Source organism: Sceloporus undulatus, chromosome 2 (assembly GCF_019175285.1).
Source record: "Sceloporus undulatus isolate JIND9_A2432 ecotype Alabama chromosome 2, SceUnd_v1.1, whole genome shotgun sequence".
NCBI classification, from domain to species: domain Eukaryota; kingdom Metazoa; phylum Chordata; class Lepidosauria; order Squamata; family Phrynosomatidae; genus Sceloporus; species Sceloporus undulatus.
Genome location: NC_056523.1, coordinates 312091103 through 312115436, shown reverse-complemented (window position 1 = coordinate 312115436; position 24334 = coordinate 312091103). Strand labels below are relative to the sequence as shown.

Here is a 24334-nt window from a genome sequence, read left to right as displayed (position 1 = left end):
AGCTCCTTCCTGGTCTGCGGAAAGGGCGCCTTAGGCGCGGACCGACGACGTCACGTCCGCCCCGCCCCGTGTAGAGGCGGCGTGGTCATGACGTCGTCATGGCGGCCCCCTTGTGGAAGGGGAGCTGCCATTTTGTACGGACTGAGTCCGTACTTTAATGGCGGTCTGTAACCTGCCATTGTTTAATTATGCAAATTATGCAAATATCATTCTGTCCCCCATGCTTTTTAACATTTACACGAAGCCGCTGGGAGAGATCATCTGGAGACATGGGGTGCAGTTTTATCAATATGCCGATGACATCCAAATTCACTTTTCTATGTCTCCGACTGCTGCAGTGACTAAGGATGGCATCTCTCCTCTGAATGCCTGCCTTGAGTGTGTAATGGGCTGGATGAGGGAAAACAAACTCAAGCTGAATCCAGAAAAAACGGAGGTGCTTGTGATAGGTGCCCCTGGTCCGGGGAAGGAGATTTCCCAACCCATCCTTGATGGGATCACACTTCTCCTGAAGAATGAAGTTCGCAGTTTGGGAGTGCTCCTAGACTTGTTTCTACAGTTGACATCTCAGGTGGAGGCGATAGCCAGGAGTGCATGATGTCAGCTTCAGCTGATATGCCAAGTGCGTCCCTACCTGGTTCAGGGGGACCTTGAAACAGTAGTACAGGCACTGGTAACCTCTCATTTAGATTTCTGTAATGCGCTCTACATGGGGTTACCTTTGTACCAAGTTCGGAAGCTCCAATTGATTCAGCATACTGCAGCCAGACTGATCACCAGGACACCGAGATCAGAGCACATTACACTGGTGTTGAAATCTCTACATTGGCTGCCAATTAGCTTCCCGGCGCAATACAAAGTGTCAGTTATTACCTATAAAGCCCATAGCTTTCATACACAGTTCCATAATGTGTGCTACCACTAGCACCACAATAACTTGAAAAACCATGTTGAATCCCTAGAACAAGGAACTAACATTTAGTTACCAGGTAACAAGCACTGCATGCACATCTGAAACAAGAGCCTAAAGCAAAGCCCAAAAGCAGATGGGCAGGGAGTAGAAATAACCTCAAGCCTCTGAAAAACAAAAGCAAAAGGGTGTTCTAAGCTATCAAAAAGCCAGACAATGTGGACATTTAAAAAAAACACATAAATTTATACAGTAAGGCAGTTTACGAAGGAAGTGTTGTATTAAGAGACTTGCAGAACACCCCCACAATTCAAATGTGACCCTTACGGTCTACTTAAGCCTCAGCAAGTATCTTAAATACATAGCTTGGATTCACTGTTTATGTAGCCCAGAGTTTTGAAAGTACAGTGTGTGAAGAACAGGCAGAATTATGCCAGACTAGCAACAACCAATTAGGAGAAAGCTAGCTACAGCCAATCAGGAGTCAACTGGCGATAGCCAATAGAACGCTAGCCGGTAAGAGGAGAAGACTTCCACTGCTGACAGTTGGAGTCAGAAAACAATGCCAAGCTACACCAGAGATTCATTGGATGGGTAATTGCAACACTTTGCTGTATTGGAATGTTTTCAGTGTCAATTAATCAGAGGTAAGTTTACAGACATGTGCTGAACCATATCTCAATTCTACCCCCCCTTAAACAGGTCACAGATCTTTTTCGGGCTCACACACTGCATGCTCAGCCAATGTTAGCTGAGGGATTCTGGGTGACGTAATCCATAAAATAACTTATTCAAACAAGTGGTGGTACTATGCAATAAATAAATAAATGATAAATGGACATTTATTTTCTAAGTATCCTTTTTGAATTAGAAAAAAGAGCTCATGAGGCAGGCTAGGAATGGTTGAATCTTCCAAATTCCGGCTTTCCTGAACTTTTTAGGTTCTTTCCTAAAAAATACTACATAACAGCCTGATTCCTGTTGTTTAGCCCTAACTAGAATAGATCAACTGAATCAATTAAAAATTTTTACAGTGCTAATCTGTGGGGAAAAAGAGGGAGAGTAGAAGGGAGGATATTATTATTATATCTCAATGCTTTAGCATACAGTTATTACCATATCCCAATGACTGCTTTTCTGCTTAACCCCACCCAACAGGTCATTGAAAATGACCATGGAGATCTTATGCCTGACAGTCTCCAGCCAAATGCTATGGGCAGCATAAACAAATCAGATTAGCACCAACTTTTAATGGAAGTTCGCTCAACCAATCAGGAAGAAGTCTGAACTGAAATAATTCTGAGAAGAAAGAAGTTAGGAAATCAAATGACCACCATGAAAGCTAATCTTAACATTGAAAAACTGGAAACCAACGAAAAATAAAACTTCATTTAATGACAGTTTATGTCTAAACTGTGTGTGTCTTGTGTATGTTCAAATACGCTCACTTGTTCTTGTGCCACAAATATTAACTTGGGCTCATGGAGCCAGACTCAGCTTTGAGATTTACAGAAAGACCAGTAGTCTATCTAAAACACACAGATCTTCAGGATGAAGTAACACTGGGACTACCTCTGCAGCCTGTGCTGCTGCAGCCAGTGGCTCCTCCAATCCGAGGGAGAGGGCGAAGGCAAAGTAACAAAAGTGCGTTAAGAAGAGTACAAGCACCTCAGTGGAAGCAAAGCCCACGAGAAAAGGAAAAGCCACACAAATTTTGTGGCTGTGGACTGCTTATTGACATCCCCAATTTGCTGCAGATGACTGAACCATGGAGACTCTCTAGCTTTTACTAGCTAGTACACGTGACATGTCAAAGATGGAATTGGGGTGTCCTGAAACTTCCCCTGTCCAAGCTCCAAGCTAGCCCTGCTGGAAGAAGAAGCTGCCCGAGAGCACCGATAGGCTGAAGAAGACATCTAAACATGCCCAGAAGGGGATGAAGAAAGAGATAGGGTAGACTACAGGCTGAGGGGAGTGAGATAAAAGGACAGGAACTGAAAGAATCGGTGGACAGAGAAAGGAATCATAGGCCCAAAGTTGGATGGACACGCCAATGAGGCAGGAGTGGGGGCTACTGAAAGAGCTTGAGAGGGACCCCGACCAAGGAGAGGAAGGTACTTGAGAGAGATGACAGGGAAAGGCAGACAAGACTTCAGAGTTGGGGAGATGGGCTTCAGCTGCCAGCAAAAGGGTCAGAGAGCTGAGAACCCTCAAAGTCCAGGTCCTTGGAGGAACAGGAAAGCCCTACACCTGCTGACAGGGGAAAAGGAACATTTGAGGTTAGGAGAACGGAAGGAGAGAGTGGAAAGGGAGAATCCCCGAGGGAGGGAGCCCATGGAAGGAGACCTGTACACGGTCCACTCTAGAGAGGGCTCACCAAGACCCAGGCATTCCTGCCTATGTGAAGGGACCAGAGGAGCGGCAGCAATGGCGGCCAGAACAAGCCTCAGTAGCGGCTTCGGCGGTATCCATTTTGTTTTAGCAACCAGCGAGAGAAGAGGAGGGACAAGAACAGCCCCTCTCAAAACCAAACCCTCCATTCCTCGGTTCCACTGTCTTTCAGTTCCCGCTATTGGAAGCACATTTGTTTTTCCGCAAATGTTGGGGTCAATGGTATCCCCTGCAAAACAATGGTTGCAAAGCAATCAAAGCACAATGTTCGTTTATAAATTAGATTGCAACAGTCGTTAGCTATCCTTCTCCAACTGGGACATGGCAAGGGAGGCGTCCTCCTCAGACTGCAAACATGTTGTCTCGGATATTTGAAAAGCTTGGTAAGACCTCAGCTGGGGACTGCGGGGGCAAGGGCGGGCGGTGGATAGGTCTCAGGCCAATCCTTTGTGTAGGGAAATGAAGTCTATTTTTCTTTTAACAGGGTCTGCCTTGAAATTAACATAAAGGCTGGAGTCCCTCCAAAAAAGAAGTAGAAGGAGGGCCCCAAAAGACGCGCACCAACAGAGGAGTGCATTTCAAAGCAATCTTCGGATGTTCCCGAGATAAATGATGACCTCAAACCCTTGATAAGAAGCCTTGTGACAGTCATAGCCAAAAGCTATATAGAGGAAGGAGGTGCCAAAAGACAGGGGCTCTGGAAATCCAAATACCTTTAAATATTCTTTTGATGAGCAAAGGTCTGTCTCCACAGATTGAAGCTTTTCCTCCATCCAGACTGAAGCCCAAACCAGCAGAGGTCTTCAGCAGTTCAACATAAATGGCATCACTCAGCTCTCCACTTGGACCTTCAGAGAGCGAAAAAAAGCATACAGTAAATTCACTCTCCTTTGTTCTAATGTCCAAACTTAACTCATTCTGCGCAGCCTTTCCTTCCCTATGTCATTTCTGTTCCTTGAAAATTAATAAACAGACAGTTGTAATTTTGGATCCTTTTCTGGCACAGCACTCTACTATTCTGCTGGATTAGTTTGATCTTGGACTGCAAAATGTATGTAAACCCAAATCTTTGCAAATAAGACTTTAAAATGTCCACATAAATTACATTATACATAAACCAGTATTTGAGAAGCCTGGTCTAATTTTGAGTTGATCTGAATGGAAGCTTAATAATTCAGGTGTACGTGGGTTAGATGAGACTTGGAATATCTAAGCATCTGTCTTGCCTGTAAAAGTTTTTTAAAATGCTTTGTTTCCAAAGGATTCCAATTGAAAACTCGAATGTATTTTCACATATACATTATACTATCCAATGTATAAAAGCTAATAACAAGACAAACTGTATAGAGCTTCTCCCTGCTATCAAATTTTGTATTTCTTCAGGGTGAATTCATTCCAGCTGCTGATAAACTAAGATTGTACCTGTTCCTCTTCCCACTGTTGCAGCTCCCAAGGTTTGTCCTGTAGGAGGAGACTTTTCAGACCCACAAGAAGACATCTTTTTTCCATCTCTTTCCTTCTTGATGACAACAACAGCATATTTGTGGAGCCTTGCTTGGTGAAGAGCGTTGAGTACATCCCCATGAACAGAACCAGTAAGGCAGATGCCGTTGATGGAAAGAATGAGGTCTCCTCGGTGGATGATTCCTTCCTGGGATGCTACCCCTTTGGAGAACACCCGATGGACCTTAAAAAGATACATTGTGGCAAAAGTGGTCAACCTACTGAAGAAGTAATAGCTGATAAAAACTATTACCTTCTAAGTCTAACTATTACCTTTCAAATGTAAATGGAAGAGTTTTGGGTGCATGGCCAGAGCCAACTTATGGTTTGCTGCCCCCAGATTCTTCACTTCAATTTTGCAATCGAGGAGAGTAGACAGCAGTTATTAGACTGGGCTACATAGTCTATTTTTCATCTTTCCCAACCGGGGGGGGGGGGCTGCCCCACTTGTTACCGGCCTCTCCCTCCCTCCTTTTAGGCCCCTTTTGATTATAGGCCTGGCAGCCATTTTATATTGCTGCACCTGAAGCCATTTTGCTCATAGGCTCGGAATCTGTTTTATATTCCTGCACTTGCAGCCTTGTTTAGAATAAGCTTATGGCCTTGTAGGGGATCTTATGCAACACCCCTTACCTGCCTCTGCCATCCTGTGACTTAACCGAACAAGGGTCCCCAAGCCAAGCAATACAGTAGTACACTCTGCCATTCTCTACAGTGAGTTGTCCCTTCCTCTAGGGCAGTGTGCTTCTCATTTGGGGATCGAATTACCCTTTCCCAGGGGTCACCTAAGATCATCGGAAAAGACATATTTCTAATGGTCTTAGGAACCAAGACATTGCTCCTCTATCTGTCTCCAGGCGGATCTGCCCACATGCAGATACATCCACATATGAGTACCTGGTGTGATGACATCATTGCACTAACCCCATCACATACAATTACAGGTGTATGTGACAGGGTTGGCACCATAACGTACTTAAGTGGATCAGTCACACATGTGTAGGGAGCAGCTACTGTGTAGAAAGCAGCAGCTTTGGAGGTAAAACGACACTTCATGAATTATAATTACTGGGTAAATGTAAAATCATGTACTGTAAAATCATCAACTACTGCAAAAATAAAAAAAAAATCAATTTCATGGGAACTGAATCCGAATGCTGATCAGTCTTTTTATATTCAGCTGTGGTTGATGTGAATACTACCCCCTTGCGAGAGTAACAGCTATGTAAAAAACAACACAGAGAATGGTAAATCATAAGAAAGTTTAATAAATTGTATTGACTGAACTATGTCGTATATCATCTTTTGTATTATTAAAGCTATTGTTATATATTATTTTAATTAGCAAACCATCCTATGGATTGTGCAGAGAAGAATGTGAAGAAAAGAAAATATAGTGAGGATCTTTATAGTATGGTTTTATCTCAATAATTACAGCAGGAATCGAGAAACTGCAATGTGTTATTTTTTGTGAAGTTCTATCAGCCGAAGCTATGAAACCGAACAAACTAAAACAGCACTTTGTTAGCAAGCATCTGAGTTTTGCCGGCAAGGATACCTACTATTTTAGAAGCAAAGCTGATGGGCTCAAGAAAGCCAGATTTGACACTGGTGGCAAGTACCACAAACAAAACGTAGCAGCCGTTGAAGCTTCATATTTGGTGGCACTCAAGAGTCGCCAGAGCTATGAAACCTCACACCATTGCTGAGGATTTACTGTTGTCAGCGGCCAAAAACATTGTTCGAGTTATGATCTGAGACGTATTTGTTACGAAATTGAGTGCAATTTCCTTATCTAACGACACTGTCCGCAGAAGAATAGATGACATGTCTGCTGATGTTCTTGATCAGGTAATCCAGGAAATTAAATCTGCTCCACTTCCTATATTTAGTATCCAGTTTGATCAACAGACGTTGCAAACTGTTCAGAGTTACCCGTTTACATGAGGTATATTAATGATGGCGATTTTAAAGATGAGTTTCTTTTTTGCCAACCTCTTGAAACGACAACTACTACACGTGATGTATTTGACACAGTTGATTCATTTCTTAAAGAGCACAAGATCTCTTGGGAAAAGGTTTCTGGTGTTTGCACAGATGGTGCTCCAGCTATGCTAGGATGTTGATCTGGATTTCAACATTTGGTACTCAATTGAGTCACTAAAAGTCATTGGAACTCGCTGTAAGATTCATCAACAAATATTTGCAACAAAGACGCTACCACAAGAGTTAACAAGAAGTAATGAAAAGCATCATAAGTTCTGACAATTTTGTAAAGGTGAGCATTTTAAACAGTCGACTGTTTCACAACTGTGCAACGACTTGGATGTGCTGAACAATGCTCTGTTATTTCACACTGAAGTGAAATGATTGTTGAGAGGAAGGTTTTTGAGCTTCCTAATGAACTCAAAACGTTTTTAATCAGAAAGCAAGACCGCAGTTCGAAGCACTTTTCAGCAATAAAAATGGATGGATGGTAAACTGCAGAAAATAGCTTACTTGACATCTTTGCCATCTTGAATGAGTTAAATTCATCACTGCAAAAACCAAATGCAACATTCCTCGATTTGCCTGAAAAGATCTGATCATTCCAAATGAAACTTCAGCTTTGGCAAAAAAAAAAAAAAAAAAAGGGATGAAAATAAAACTGCCATGTTGCCTGCCTTATCTGCTTTCTTTGAGGAGCATGACATTGAACCAGACAAAAGAATTACAATGATAATTTCTGTGAAAAAAACACTTGCACATGCTTGCAGACAAAATTTCATCATACTTTCCAAATCTACCTAACACCCCATTTGCACTTGCCAGAAGCCCATTCAAAGTTCAAGATGTTCCTGAGACAGCACAAGAGGAGTTCATTGAATTTACTAACAGTGATGCAGCGAGAACTGATTTATCTACAATGTCAGTTACAAAATAATGGATCAAGTGTTTGCAGTCGTATCTTGCTGTCTGAGACTGTGTTGCTCCTTCTTCTTCCATTTCCAACAACATCTTTGTGAAACAGGCTTTTCCAGCTTGTTGGTTATTAAATCTAAATACAGAAGTAGAGTTGTTGTGGAAGATGATCTTCGTTGTGCTCTTGCAAAGACTGCCCTGAGAATTTCTGATCTGGTGAGAAAGAAGCAATCTCAACTTTCACACTGACATTGGCTTCTTTATGCATACTGTTGCAAAATGTAGCAATGTAGTTTACTGTTGTTATATTAAGACTGTTACCCATGCAACACCATGCTTCAAGACAAAATTAAATTTATTTCTAATTAAAAATAAATATTTTGTAATACTCGTGTTGTTTTTGTGATTAATCATTATGCTTTATGTTCAGTTTGCAAAAATGAAAATACATCCTGCATATCAGATATTTACATTACAATTCATAACAGTAGCAAAATTACAGTTATGAAGTAGCTGTTGGGATAGAGTCACAAGGAAAATGTACAATGTGGATTTTAATAGTAACCAGGCATTAAAGGGTTACTGTGAGCCATAATGATTAGGCATTTAAACAGGAAATGGCATCAAAAAGATAGTCAACAGCATCCCTGACTCCTGAGTTTATGGTTAAAAGCCAGTTGGAATACTTTTGGCTCACCAGTATCTCCCCCCCCCAAAGGATTAAACCCCAATATTACATTTGATGCACAAAACATAGTCAACAAGTGCTGTAAAGTACTGTAGAAAGCAGCCAGTCTGAAAAATCACTCAGGAGGGCGGCTGGATCCTTTGTGGTACCAGACAGAGAAGCAAGGCCTAGTAGGTCCCGCGGAGCCTTGGCTAGAGTAGTGACGAGCATTTTACCTCTGAGTGGGTTGTTACTAGTGTGGATGGTGTCGGTGTATATATTGTTGTACACAGTGGAATGTCTTCTAAGAATAAAAGCCTCATTTGAGAGAAGTTTACAGTGTCTCTTTGCTCATTGAGAAAGGGAGAGGTGTTTCTCCAGCTCACAAGCTGCTGACTACAGTCATGAAGGTGGAAAATCTGGTGCCAAACGTTGATGTGTTGCCTCACATGCTGCGCAACATCAAAAGCATTTTAACAGTAGCAACAAAAATAATTTTATGGTTGAGGGTCACCACAACATGAGGAACTGTATGAAAGGGTTGCAGCATTAGGAAGGTTGAGAATCACTGCTCTAGGGGATCCCTTCTCCAGTCTACCATAGATAAAATACTTAGGAGTGAATATGTAGATGTCTTTCCCCTACTCTACCGGATGATGGAAAATAAAAATAAGCAGGAGCTTTATCATAAAGACAAGGAGGATTTAAAACGGCGAAAGGCTGAATGCAATTTTGCTAACTGGTGAACAGGTTCTTTATCTAGGTGGGTGTTATTGCTAAAGCATAGTCCATGTATGCAGCGGCCTTGATCCAATACATGGATAATATACACTGGGCTAATGTTAACTACTCTGGGCCTGCTTGGCTACTATATGGTGAGTGTCATATGCTCTGGAGACAAATATTTAGTTGAGATTGTATTAGGCTGTGTATCAGTTTGGGAGGGGAAATAGAGATCTACAGCTTTAAGAAAGACAAGGATTGTGGGAAATCCCAGGGTCTGTTACTGTCTCTCTCCAGCTAGTTTCAGTTGTGTAGTAAGATTTCAGCCAAGTCAGACCTGGAGAGAGTATTTTCCTTTGACAAAGATAAGTCCACAGAAGAAGAAAGATAAAATCCACCAAGAAGAGAGAGCAAGGTATTTAGGAAGGACTATTGAGAAAAAGGAGATCAGTTTCATGTTTTGTGTTTATAACCAGTAAAACCTTTAAAACTTAAGAAATTTGTGGGCAAGTCTTTTGTTCTGGCTGTGTTCCTGAGAGCCAGAGGCCTTACTACACCCAAAGTCCATAGCATCGCTCTTGGGACAAAACATTGAGGCTTTCCGTAAGCATGTAGCTATTTACTCTACTTTACATTGGGATCTTTTGCACTCTCAACTCTGGATGCAACTGACACCAGCGTGTCCCGTTAAAGGGGGTTGTTCACATAGTGGACATTTGGTCCACAAATTTGGTAGCATGTCATCTGCCAAGACACAGAATTATTCTGCTAAGTGTTCTGCTAAGTTTCTGTGTTAGGAATTCAGCTTTCTGGGATTATGCAATCATAAGGTCTGCAAGTATAAACATGAGTGTTTGGTCTGTAAAGGCCGGAACTCCTTTCAGAATTGTACCAGAGGGAGGGGCCAATCAAGTGGTAATAAAGAAGGCCAATACAATAAAAAGGGGGAAGTGCCCCTCCACCTTCAAAAGGGTCCCAGCCCAATTTGGTACTGAGGCATCTTTTGTCCTCATACTCTAACCGTGAAGTGGCCCAATATTTGCTACAAGGCTTTTGTAATTGTAATGGGTTTCACATCCAATTTCAGGGAGTGCATCACCTGTTCTTATCTAATAATCTTAATTCTATTTTAGGCATGGAGCATGTTAATAGGGCAAAGATCTTGAAAGAAGTTTCTGAGAGTCACATCGTCAGTCCATTTCTAATTTCTCCAGTTAGCAATTTGAGGGTTTCCCCTTCAGGCATAGTACCCAAAAAAAGCCCCAGGAGAATATTGCCTCATCCATCACTTGTCCTACCCCCACGGGTCATTGGTCAATGATGCCATTGCTCATTAGTTATGTTCTGTTAGGTACCTGTTGTTCGATGAGGCGGTTAGGTTTGTTCACAACTGTGGTTTGGGGGCTGAACTTGACAAATGCAGCATCAAGTCTGCATTCCATCTCATACATGCATCAGATTTTGAGTTGTTGGGTTTTTGGTTTGATGGCCAATTTTTTATGGACCGAGCTCTTCCTATGGGTTGCTTGGTTTCATGTGCAGCTTTCGAAATGTTACAGTGGGCCCTTAGGGAAACAACTGGTTTTCAAGGTGTGGTGCACTATCTGCATGATTTATTATTCGTTGGTCAGTCAGGCTTTGGTCACTGTTCTTTCTTACTAAGGGTGTTTGAAGCCCTTGCTCTTGAGTTGGGTATGCTGCTAGCCCCTGAGAAGACTGAAGGACCCTCCACTCGACTGGAATTTTTGGGGATTACTATTGATACAATTAATCAACTTTCTATACTTCCAGGGTATAACGTTTCTAGCTTGTTGCAGTGCCTTCACCAATTCTCAAACCAACCAAAGGCTATTTTTTTATTTATGGTATTTTTATACCCTGCCCTTCAGCCCTAACATTTTCAGGAGATCATTGGTCACTTGAATTTTTCCTGTTAGGTAACTGTCCCCCAGGCAGAGCATTTTTACAGTGTCTGTGTGACACAATTAGTGGGGTTTATAGACCACACCACCAAATTTGGCTTACATCCAGCATCAAGGTTTGGATACACTTTGAAGGGATTTAATAGGGTTTTCTTTTGGCGAGAAGCACTTAGGTTTAAGGGTGCTTTACAAATAGCGTCTGACACTGCAGGGTCAGTGGGATTTGGGGTGTTATTGGACAGGAAAATGGAGTGCACAGGTATGGGCTGATGACTGGGCTCATTCAGGATTGACCACTGATTTGATCCTTCTTGATTTTTTTCCAATTTTGGTGGCTGTGACAATATGGGCTGAGGAGTTGTCAAACTCTTCGGTCTATTTTTGGTGTGACAACCTTGCCATTGTGCACGTTATTAACTCATTAACCTCCAAGTCTCAAAAGGTTATGCACCATCTCCAGGCTTTTAGTCTTCACTTTAACATTTGTTTAGAGCACGATACGTGCCAGGGATTGATAATGCTATTCCAGGTGCTCTTTCCCGTAAACAGATAGAATGTTTCAGGACACTGGCACAGGAAGCAGCGCTGATGCCAGAACTGATGATGGAACATCTATGGAGTCCTGGCAATTCGAGGTAGCAAAAGCATTGAGTTTGTCCATCACACCATCCATCAGGCAGAACTACCTTAGGGCTTTAGAAGAATTTTTTCAGTTTCGGGCTAGACACACTTTAACTAACCTCTTACCTCCACCTGTGCAGCATTTACTACACGATTGTGTGTACCTACATGACTGTTTAACATTTATGTTAATTCACTAATCACTGATTTAAGGGAATGCCTCTCCCACACAATCCACCCCACACTCTCAGAATAACAGGGAAATACTTACTTGAGTACCCTAAGGTGAGATTGGCAGCAATTCACCAAAGAGCATTTACATCAATAGCTCCGATGTACTGGAATAAACTCCCGGAAGAGATTCAGGGTTCTGCTCTGTTCTACTCCGAGTTCTACACTGAATGCCTTTAAGAAGGCGTTGAAAACCCATCTCTTCCGGTTAGCATACCCTCCGGACTCTTTATAGAGAAGATATCCCCTAACAGAAGTTCATCCTAAGGCGTCTTATCCTGTGACTAAGATATTTTAAGATTGCTTTACATGTTGTTTTTAAAAGTTTTATTGGAATGTACTTGAGATTTGTAATTGTTGTGATATATGTCTTTGATTGATTTTGTAAACCGCTTTGATCTTTGTTGGAAAAGCGGTATAGAAATAAAGTTTTATTATTTTTATTATTATTATAATGACAACTATGTACCCCCTAAATTGGGACCAAGGAAAATATCAGTTCTCATGTATGCAGATGATACTATTTTATTGTCACACTAACAGCAAGGTTTAAGGAGATTATTGAAGGCTTTCAGTCAATTAGCAACACAAGACAAGCTGAAAATTAATCACAAAAAACCAAAAATACTAGTTTTTGCCAATAGGCATAAAAAACATACATGGAGAATTGACGGGCAACCTATAGAACAAGTGAAGTCCTTCAAATATTTAGGACTAAATTTCTCCTCAACTGGATCTTGGAGTTGTCATTTTGAAAATACAAAAACAGTTGCTAGCAATACAGCCAACTCTCTATTAAGATTCTACTGGAGCAGAGGCAGTAAACAGTTCCCTCCAGCCATTAAATTCTTTGTGGCTAAAGTTATAGCTCAGTTGTGTTATGGGGCTGAAATTTGGGGGACTAACATAAAATCTAACTTGGAAACAGTCCAAAATAATTACTTGTGAGCAATTTTAGGTCTGCTCAAAGGAACCGAGACTGCTATCCTTCGGTTGGAAGGTGGTCTCCGTACTGTTAAGGCTATAAACTCAGGTTCAAGTCATTAAATACTGGCTCAAACTTACTAATGGGATAGGACCAGCCCTTGTATTGATTGCTTTCAAAGAAATGTTGAAATTCGAAAACAAAACGCTTATATCTTGGAATCAAGAAATCTTGCAACTTATTGATTTGTATGGGCTCTCAAAGGACTCTTTGTGCTCTTTAAATTATGATAAAGCTGTAAAATATATGAAGTCCCATATTTTGAAACACGACTTTCAGCTAGATTGTACTTCTGTTGGCCTATCAAGATGTGCTCCTTGGTATACCAAACTCCCTTCCCAAATAAGTTATCCACAATATCTAAATAATAGAACTAATTTCAAACAGAGATATGCCTTCACAGCCTTACGTTGTCAGTCAATGACCATAGCTGTGGTGCAAGGGTGTTATCAAAGGACCATCTGGGAAGAGTTTGTCCATGTGGCTCCAACTCAGTTGAAGATCTAAGTCATTACTTATTAGAGTGCCCAATTTATAACGATCTAAGAAATGCTTTATACAAAGACTTAGGGTTGGTATCAAACAACTCTGACTCATATCTGATCACTCTATTATTAGGGGATACTGAAACAAGCATTTCTGAAAAGGTAGTCTGTTATGCCTTTAAAGCTTCAATGTTAAGGAGGAAGTTCTGTAAAGACAATAGTTGCGTCACAGGATAGTTTTGAAGCCCAACTATTCTTGAACATCCTCAGCTCTGTAAACCAATGTTATAGAGTTTTAGTGTATCTGGCCGCTTATGCCTCTTTAGAGCCATCTTACATGTTGTTGTTTTCAAAAGACAATTTTAACCCTGCAATGCAGTGTATATCTTACAATGTAGTTGTTGCTTATATTTTATGTTTATATATGTTTTTTATATGAATTACTTTTTGTAAAGGTATACGCTATACAAAATAAACTTATTATTATTATTATTATTATTATTATTATTACATGGTAGAGGATTGACTCCTCCTTCTATTCCAGGGGTTCCCCCCTGGGGGTCGAACGACTGTTTCACAGGGGTCGCCTAACACCACCCTCAGAGCCCCAAACAAAGGGCCTCCTAGCCTTTGCTGAAGGCTGCAGCGCAGCCACAGCCCCCCTGGTTGCTTAGCAACCGCCCTCAACAATGGACTGCTAGCAGCTCATGGTGTGACTGCAGTGGAAGTGGCTGGCTTCCTCCCTCTCTTGGAACATAGAGCTTGCAGAAAGGAAGAGGCACTGCACAGCCAATGAGTTCCGGTTTCACTTTGAGCCACTGCCCCTCTATCATGGGGTTTTCCGGGCTCTGTTCTAAAGAGGGGGTTTGCATTGCTATGTTCTGAAGCTGAGACAGTGTGACTTCTTGCCCAAGGCACACCTATCATGGAGTTTTCTAGGCTCTAGAAACCTAAACCTAGCGAATATGGAGGGACAAGTATAAAATTACATATTGTTTTTGTGATTAATCACTATGCTTTAATTATGTTCAATTTGTAACAAGGAAAATACATCCTGCTTATCAGATATTTATAGTAGGATTCAAATTTGTAGCAAAATTAGAGTTATGAAGTAGCAGTAAAAATAATGTTATGGTTGGGGGTCACCACAACATGAGGAACTGTATTAAAGGTTCGCGGCTTTAGGAAGTTTGGGAACCACTGTTCTATTCGGTTGCGGCTTTCAGTGATTGCATTTTGGCTGAAATTACAAGAGGTTTGTGACGCAACTATTGACTTCTGCATCAAAAAACTGCTTGAAGGCTGGACTATGGAAATAGTTAGAGTAGTGGATGCTAGGAATCTGCTTTGTCCAGATATATTGAAAGGATTAAGCCAAGTATGGTCTGATATTTGCATATCGCCATATGAGGCTCTACTAGCTCCAACTGCCTGCCTGTAAGAAGAAAAGCCCTTCCTTCAGCCACCATCTTGGGGGGATAGAGACAGGCAAGCTCCAACTGCCTTCTTGTAAGAAGAAAAGCCCTTCCTTCAGCCACCATCTGGGGGGGAGAGGAACAGGCAAAGCTCCAACTGGCTCTTGTAAGAAGAAAAAGCCCTTCCTTCAGCCACCATCTTGGGGGGGAGAGAGACAGGCAAGCTCCAACTGCTTCTTGTAGAAGAAAAGCCTTCCTTCAGCCACCCATCTTGGGGGGAGAGAGACGAGACAGGCAGCTCAATGCTTCTGTAAGAAGAAAAGCCCTTCCTTCAGCCACCATCTTGGGGGAGGAGAGGCAGGCAAGCTCCAACTGCCTTCTTGTAAGAAGAACAGCCCTTCTTCAGCCACCATTTGGGGGGGGAGAGACGGCACAGCTCCAAACTGCCTTCTTGTAAGAAGAAAGCCCTCCTTCAGCCACCATCTTGGGGGGGAGAGAGAACAGGCAAGCTCCAACTGCCTTCTTGTAGAAGAAAAGCCCTTCCTTCAGCCACCATCTTGGGGGGGGAGAGAGACAGGCAAGCTCCAACTGCCTTCTGTAAGAAGAAAAGCCCTTCCTTCAGCCACCATCTTGGGGGGGAGAGAGCAGGCAGCTCCAAATGCCTGCTGTGAAGAAGAAAGCCCTTCCTTCAGCCACCATCTTGGGGGGAGAGAGGCAGGCTAGCTCCAACTGCCTGCCTGAAAGAAGACAAGCCCTTCCTTCAGCCACCATCTTGGGGGGAGAGAGGCAGGCAGCTCAACTGCTTCCTGGTAAGAAGAAAGCTTCTTCAGCCACCATCTTGGGGGGAGAGAGGAGGCAAGCTCCAACTCCGCTCTTGTAAGAAGAAAAGCCCTTCCTTCAGCCCCCATCTGGGGGGGGATAGAGACAGGCAAGAGCCAACTGCCTTCTGTAAGAAGAAAAGCCCTTCCTGCAGCCACCACTGGGGGGAAGAGACAGCAAACCTTAGAGGGGGAGGGAGAGAGACAGGCAAGCTCCAACTCCTTCTTGTTAAGAGAAGAAAAGCCCTTCCTTCAGCCACCATCTTGGGGGGAGAGAGGCAGGCTTGCTCCAACTGCTGCCTGAAAGAAGACAAGCCCTTCCTTCAGCCCCATCTTGGGGGAGAAGGCAGGCTAGCTCCAACTGCCTGCTGAAAGAAGGACAAGCCCTTCCTTCAGCCACCATTCATGGGGAGAGAGGCAGGCAAGCTCCAACTGCCTTCTTGTAGAGAAAAGCCCTTCCTTCAGCCACCATCTTGGGGGGGAGAGAGACAGGCTAGCTCCAACTGCCTTCTTGTAAGAAGAAAAGCCCTTCCTTCAGCACCATCTTGGGGGAGAGAGGCAGGCTAGCTCAACGCTGCCTGAAGAAGACAAGCCCTCCTTCAGCCACCACTTGGGGGGAGAGAGGCAGGCTAGCTCCAACTGCCTGCCTGAAAGAAGACAAGCCCTCCTGTCACCACATGGGGGGAGAGAGGCAGGCTAGCTCCAACTGCTGCCTGAAAGAAGACAAGCCCTTCCTTCCGCCACCATCTTGGGGGGAGGAGAGAGGCGGCAGCTCCAACTGCCTGCCTGAAAGAAGACAAGCCCTTCCTCTCAGCCACCACTCTTGGGGGAGAGAGGGCAGGCAAGCCAATGCCTTTTTGTAAGAAGAAAAGCCCTTCCTTCCGCCACCATCTTGGGGGGGAGGACAGGCAAGCTCCAACTGCCTTCTTGTGAAGAAAAAGCCCTTCCTTCAGCCACCTCTTGGGGGGAGAGAGGCAGGCTAGCTCAAACTGCCGCCTGAAAAGAAAAAAGCCCTTCCTAGCCACCATCTTGGGGGGGAGAGAGGCAGGCTAGCTCCAACTGCCTTCCTGTAAGAAGAAAAAGCCCTCCTTCAGCCACCATCTTGGGGGGGGAGAGAGACAGGCAAGCTCCAACTGCCGCCTGAAAGAAGAAAAAGCCCTTCCTTCAGCCACCATCTGGGGGGAGAGAGGCAGGCTAGCTCCAACTGCCTGCTGAAAGAAGAAAAGCCTTCCTTCAGCCCACCATCTTGGGGGGAGAGAGCAGGCAGCTCCAACTGCCTTCCTGTAAGAGAAAAAAGCCTTCCTTCAGCCACCATCTTGGGGGTGGAGAGAGAGGCAGGCAAGCAACCTCCAACTGCCTTCCTGTAAGAAGAAAAGCCCTTCCTTCAGCCACCATCTGGGGGGGAGAGAGGCAGGCAAGCTCCAACTGCCTGCCTGAAAGAAGACAAGCCCTTCCTTCAGCCACCATCTTGGGGGAGAGGCAGGCAAGCTCCAACTGCCTTCTTGTAAGAAGAAAAAGCCCTTCCTTCAGCCCACCATCTTTGGGGGGAGAGAGGCAGGCTAGCTCCAACTGCCTGCCTGAAAGAAGACAAGCCCTCCCTTCCGACCACCATCTTGAGGGGAGAGAGGCCTGGCCTGTAAGACTAAGAGCCCTCCTTCTGGCCACCATCTTGAGTGGGAGAGAGGCCTGTTATGTTTTATTTTGACTTTGTATTGTACTTCCTGTTGTACACCGCTTTGATCTAATTTGGAAAAGCGGTATATAAATACATTATTATTATTATTATTATTATTATTACTATTCCATGCTGCCTCCTTGACAGCGTTCTTTAGGGCGTTAAGAATAAATGAATTGGTTTTGTCCTCCAAACAAGGTGCATCTTGAAAGGCTTTATATTTTGCCAATCTCCAAGTTACACCTTGGTCTGTTACGCTGTTAATTCATGTCACAAGGAAAGTGGATTATTAGTTATCATGCTTGCTAACCACTGATGAATCTATTCTCCGTGAAACAAAAAATTAAGAGTCAACACATATTATGAGCTAACAAAACATCCTGTATAATATGAATTGACACATTTCTTTGTAGTGTATAAATCTTTCCCTTGCCAAAGCTTTCTGGCACCAACAAGTTCTGTTCTCAAATACCAGTGCTGCTTAATTAATTTGGTTAACACAAAGCTATTTAGAGGAAATATGCATATAAGGCCCAGCCTCCCCTCCACGTGTCTCTCTGCAAACTTTACTACATAACAGACAGGAAATGATAGACGGTGCAGGATTGTGCCTAAGTTTCTACATTTTACCTGATCCCCTCTTTAATTTTATTCTTGGGCTCAGATCCGGGGGCAGGGGTTTGTAACAGAAGACAGTTGGGTGGTGTTCCTTCTGGGGGCTGCAAATGCAGCAGAGTACATGCTTGGGTCGCCCAGCCTTTCTGCTGGTTGGAAAACTTTGGGCAGCATTGGGGATTGCTTCCTGTTCCAACACGGCCTGATTTGTCAGCTGCTCTCCTGTCCAGCCGTGGGCTGATCTCAAAGATCGTGATCATGCTATAAAATGATCTAACCACTTATGATGCAAAGATAAGCAAATTTACTGACAGAAGCTGTATGGAAGGAGGTAACTCCAGGACAATGGATTGAACCAAGATACCATGGACAGCCTCTGCTGTATAAGAATATGGAAGAAACACCAAATGCAGAAACCTGAGGGTTTTGTGATGTAGGACTATTTAACTGGGCATTCTGGATCTGAGCCTGGAAAAGTTACTTTTTAGAACAGCCATGCTTGCTGAGGGATTCTGGGAATTACAGTTCAAAAAAGTAACTTTTACAAGTTTTGTCCTAATCCTCAAGGCATGTGGGTGAGGCTACTGCTGATGTCCCTCTTTGCCACTATTGTGCATCAAAGTTGCACTCACATCCATTTTCCTGTCTGATAGCATGAGCAGATGGTAATCACAATGATGCAAGCAGCCCTTCACAACAGGACTTTGTGCTTGGGGACTGACTTGATAAATGAGAGCTTGATCTCATTTCCAGCTGGCTTTGTAACCCCTCTTATGAGAAAGATGCAGTCACCACTTACGATGATGGATTTTTGTTCCAGGTCTACTCCTCCGGCAACACTAAATCCTAGGCCAGAGCTTTCTTCTTTATTCAAGACTACAAAGTAAACATCTTCTTTGTTCTGACAAAAAAAAGAAAAAAAGGGGGGGGGGGCAGAGAAGAAAAGAAATATCCAAAGGTTAAAACTCCATCAGAAATGTTAGAAAAAATGCTTCCTTGGGGCATTTTTAAAGACTCACATTGTAAATCTGTATTTTAAAATAACAGCAGTTTGAAAATATTACAACTGTTTTGTAAAGAGAAAGACATTTAACTACAGAGCAGAAGGAAGCAACCTGATTAGAACCAAGTTTGAGTGATGCTTTTGGGGGGACCTCAGTCCTCAAATCAACTTGTCACACAGTGGCTCAGATGATTGTAAAGTGCAATGTCTCTCTGAACTTCTGCACGTAGCCTTCCACTGAGTATTTTTCAGTGGATACAGAGGGCAGTTGATGGGCAACTTGTGGACACTGGATGCCATTTCTTTCCATTCAAGGCTGTCTTTGACGATAACAAAATCTGTAGCTACTGCAAAATGCAGCAGATAGACTGCTGTTCAGACCGCTATATAGACACTAGTCTTGAAAAAATTGTGCTAGATGCCAATATAGGTTTGGTTTGAATTCAAGGTGATAAGGATAATATGCAAAGCTCTAAATGGCTTGGGACATCAGATTTTGAAGGAGCATAGTAATTCTATAAATTCTTACACCAATGCTAGAAATTTGGGGACTGAAGGACAATTTCATGGCCGACAGACTTCATCCAAACAAAAAAAAATTATCTTAACAGTGCATAGGCTGACTGGTTTGAAGATAAGTTATTTCCTTTGAATGTATAAACTCTATTTCCTTTCTTTTCTTTATTTTAATTTTTATGACTTAGAAGTGTTTTATGCTGCCAATTGTATACTGCATATGCCTTCAGGACGTAGAGGAAGCAATTCCTGTGGAAGTCTTTCATATTCAAACTGTTCTTCAGACCACATTTCACCTCTTTGGTATGGCATTCTGTGCTTAGGTCAACAGTTCTTTCAGTCTCAATCAACTAGATCCCGCCACAAATCAAAGCCACTGCTGCATGGGGAATGAGACCCAGGCCTCTTCTGGTACAACAATGTCTCTCTGAAGACAATTTATTTCCTTTGAATGCATAAACTCTATTTCTAAATGCTCAACTGAAGTTTTAAGTTACAGCAACATTAAGAATTTGGGGACTGAAGGGCCATTTCGGAGCAAGGGGTAATTCTTTTTTATATGCAGTGGTTTCATTTTGCCCCCCCCCCCCCTGTAGTTAAACCCCTGTGGAGAGATGAGACTTAAGATATATTTAAAATACTGGAATCATCCTATTGTAGTAAAAAGAAATCCAAGTGCAATGAATTGCATAATGTTTTCCAGTCTCCTTGCCACTTTGGACTTAAGAGCAGATGTGAGAAACTATGCAGACACTGACCATGTTCCAAGAAGCATTCAGTTTCATAAATACAGAGTTCCTGGACTTTATAAACTGGCATGAATAAATAATCTCTCTTTAAGATACCATGTGAATATACTTAAAAGTGTTTTTGATTATTTTTGTCTGGGAACAAAATGCAGTCTTAGTATTTCTGCAAAACCTGCCAAACCCACCTGGCTCAACCAAACACTAGAAACTAAGAAGTTTTAACCAGGTATTGGATTAGAATAAAAAGAGGTTCTGGGAGGTCTTCTTCTCTGAGGATTCAGACCTCACAGCCTTTGAATGTGCATGGAGAAACAGACTTGGATGGTTAAACCACAGCTGTAGTTACTTTCATACTTCACTGAAAAGAAATATACGGCCAATATTTGTGCAGATAGCAGTAGAGGTAACCGCCAGAAGATTTATCATTAGCTTTCTATGACTGTCCTGCTAAATCCCATCAATGCAAGTTACCAAGCCCCTGCTGTCCAATGATTCTCACCATGTGGTAACTTAAGATTTTACCAAGGGATCTCTCTTTCAGACTAGCTTATATCACATGCTTGAACCTATGACCTCTCCATTCAGAATCCCACACATGCTCCTGTGAAGCACAGTTGGCACTAGGGGTCTACTCTAATCCTTTATTTGTAAAGTGTAGTTAGCCACTGAATGATTTTGAAAAATGCATGGGTGTCAGATGGCTGACGTTGCTGTGTGCTTTCAAGCCATTTCCAACTTATGGCAACTCTAAAGTAAACCTAAGTTTTGTTCAGAGGAGGTTTGCCTTTGCCTTCCTCTGAGGCTGAGACAGCATGACTTGTCCAAAGTCACCAATGGCCTTCTTTGGTCAACCGGGGATTTGAAATCTGGTCTCCAGAACTGTATTCAACACTCAAACCACTACATCAAACTGGATTTCAATATTTAGACATAAAATGCTTTTTAAAAATGCCTGGGAGCCAGATGGCTAGCATACAAGAACAAAATATAACAAAACAAACAAAACCATCCCAATGGCAGCTAGCAGAGAATTAAACACATTTCCCAGGTGTAGCTACAAATGGGGAAACTGATGGATTTCCCCCATTTGGGTTTCTTAATTATGTGATCATGCTATCTTTGCATTCAAAGGGAAAAACCAGGCCCACTATATTGCCAGTGATAAAAATGCCATTCAAAGGTGTGTTACAGACCGCCGAAAAGCGGCGGCCTGCACCTGCCCCTTTCCCCACCAGATCGGGGCCTCAGTGCCAGAGCGGCAACTGCTGAGGCCCCGATCCACCGCTTTCCAGGCTGCAGGGAAGCGGCAAAAGGCCACTTCCCCGAAGCCTAGAAAGGGGTGTCCTTGGGTCTTCAAGCCCCAAGGACACCCTGTGGCGGCGGGGAGGAGAAAGGGGCCGCTTTGCCCCTTTCTCCTCTGCATCACTGGGCGCAGCCATCTAAAGGCTGCGCCAGCGACGTAAGACCAGGAAGGAGCTCCGTTTCGGAGCTCCTTCCTGCGCCAACGAAAGGGCGCACTAAGCGCCTTCACGCAGCATGACAGCGTCACATCCACGCCGCCTTGTTTGGAGGCAGCGCGTTCATGACGCCATCATGCCGGCCCCCATCTACATGGGGCGCCGCCATCTTGTACATCCTCTGGACGTATTAGGCTTGGGGGCGTCAAGAAGTGATGCCCCTTTTTAAACCTAGGACGTCCTGAGGACATCCCTTATAGCGGTCTGTAATGCGCCAAAGAAACTTATGGATTTCATAGCAGATATTTTCAATCCACAAGAGTTTGGGCTAGACACAGTTTTGTTGTTGGTAAAAGATGATTGATAAGAATGGAACAGCCTTTGTTGAAAAGCAGGGTATAAATAAATATTATTATTTATTTATTATCCATCCTGGCCTCTGAGGGGGAGAGAAAGGTAGGCCTTGCCATCGGGCCTCCCTAAAGGAACTGAACCCTTCCCACAAGGCATCTGATTCCATCCTGGCCTCTGAGGGGGAGAGAGGGGTGGGCCAATATCATCAGGCCTATCCTTAAGATACAGAGCCCTCCATCTGTCCATCTGCCTTGGTCCAGGCCTCAGAGGGAGAGAAGAATGCTGGACCTGATCCCCTTCCCCTCAACCATTCCCTTCTCCTTTTGTGTCGTGTCTTCTTAGATTGTAAGCATGAAGGCAGGGAACTGTCTAATTAAATGATTTTATGTACAGTGCTGTGTAAATTTACAGCGCTATATAAATAAAGCTTAATAATAATAATTAACAAATAATAATTAAAATGGCTTCTCCCTGCTGTCCCTTTATTGGCATATAAGCATTTTTTAAAATTCTGACAAGCTTTCAGAACTGAGGGTTTTAAAGAAAAGGTTTTTTTAATGGTGTGGTACGTTTATCATTTTTAACTATATGGTCAGTCTACATTGTTTTTACATGTTGTTAGTACAATTCCATTTTAATGTTGGTCATTTGCATATTTTAACAGCATTGCATTTTGATTTGTAAGCTGCCTTGAGACCTGGATGTTTATCACACTATGCTCTTAAAGAGCTACTATTCCAGTGTGACTCCTCTAGCAGCCTCCTGTTGCATGCTGGGATTGGCAGTTTTAAGGAGCTGAACTTCTCTGCCTGAGAATTCTAAATACCCCTCCTTAAAACTGCCAATCCCAGCATGCAACAGGAGGCAGCTAGAGGAGTCACACTGGAATAGTAGCTCTTTAAGAGCTTGTCTGATAAACACCCTGGTTTTGGGGCAAACGTGGTATATAAATAAAGTAAATATAAATAAAGAACAGTAACAATAAGGCACTGAACTAGGACTCTGGGAGACTAGGGTTCAAATCCCCCCTCAGCCATGGAAACCCACTGGGTGACCGACCTGGGAAAAGTCATACTCTTTCAGCCTCAGAGAAAGGCAAAAGGTAATCTCTTCTAAAGAAATCTTAAAAGATGGTGTGGTATAGTGGTTTGAGCAGCAAACTAGGTAGGACTCTAGGAGTCTATGATTCATTTCAGCCATGAAAAACCTTGGGCAAGTCACACTCTCTCAGCCTCAGAAGAAATCATCGGCAACCACCCACTGAAAAAATCTTGCCAAGAACGTCCCATGATAGGTTCTCCTTAAGAGTTGCCTTAACTTGGGAATATCTTGAGGGCACACAAACACATCAGTAATAACATCATCATCATCAATGTGGTTGTTAATCTGTGCTGGATTTTAGCTTGAACTTCAAAGCAACTATCCAAACTGCTGATCCTGAGAAGAGGTCCAAACCCTTGGGACACTCCTTTGATTAAAACTCGGAGAAGATTTACTGCTCCTCTGACACAGGCAGCTCCTGCCATTGCCTAAGCAGCACGTGGCTAGAGAAGAACCCTGTTCAAAAGAGATTAAGTGACCGTGGAGTCTGTTTGCTTTTTTAAATGAAGAACACTAGGCAAATCAATCTTTTTCTGAACTGTTCGAAACCATCACCTCATTTCTTGACACTGAAAGGTTTTTAAAGAACACATCATCAACATACAGATTATAGCTAATATGTTTGGTAGGGATCACACGGATGTGCTGCCTACAATCTATCAATTCCCCTCTTGTTCGTAACTCATAAATTTTGTGCATCTTGGTTGACTCAATAAAGGTATGGCTGTTTTGTGGATTTTGGATATTATTGTACTTTACTGTTATGTCCAACAAGGCTATCCCACTAATACAATCCCACTATATGCAAGCAATTACACATAAACATACATGCACATCACTTGTGTGTCAGTGGACAAAAACTAGATCGACATTTTAATTAGAAGCAGAAGACACAGTCAACTGTGGAACTAAAAATACTCATTTAAATGTGAATTCCCTGCTTCTTAGTCACGCTCAAAATAGAGGCCATTTCGAAATTCCTTCTGAACAGGTTTATACATAGGACATGACCAATTAAAAGCTACTAACACTCATATAGCTGTAAATTCCCTACTTCTTCATCATGCTCAAATTGGAGGCCATTTTGAAATTCCTCCTAAAAAGACTGGAACGAAGGACATGACCAAATAAAAGCTAAAAAAAAATAAATCATCTGTATTAAATACGAATCCCTTGCTTCTTCCTCATGCTCGAAATGGAGCATATTTTGACTTTACTCCTGGACAAAAGGACATGACCACATAAAAGCTAAAAACACTCATATAAATGTACATTTCCTGCTTCTGAATCAT

General features: G+C 42.8%; 1 protein-coding gene across 1 annotated transcript in view; it reads right to left on the bottom strand.

Annotated features, from left to right (window-relative positions):
• Positions 1 to 24334, bottom strand: part of PDZD2 (PDZ domain containing 2) — a 403520-nt gene that overhangs the window by 5185 nt on the left and 374001 nt on the right. The window contains exons 20-22 of the mRNA XM_042447846.1: positions 18662 to 18763; positions 4724 to 4988; positions 4015 to 4149 (exon numbers count right to left, since the gene is read on the bottom strand). Of these exons, the coding sequence (XP_042303780.1) occupies positions 4015 to 4149; positions 4724 to 4988; positions 18662 to 18763 (502 nt within the window). The remainder of the gene's footprint in view (positions 1 to 4014; positions 4150 to 4723; positions 4989 to 18661; positions 18764 to 24334) is intronic.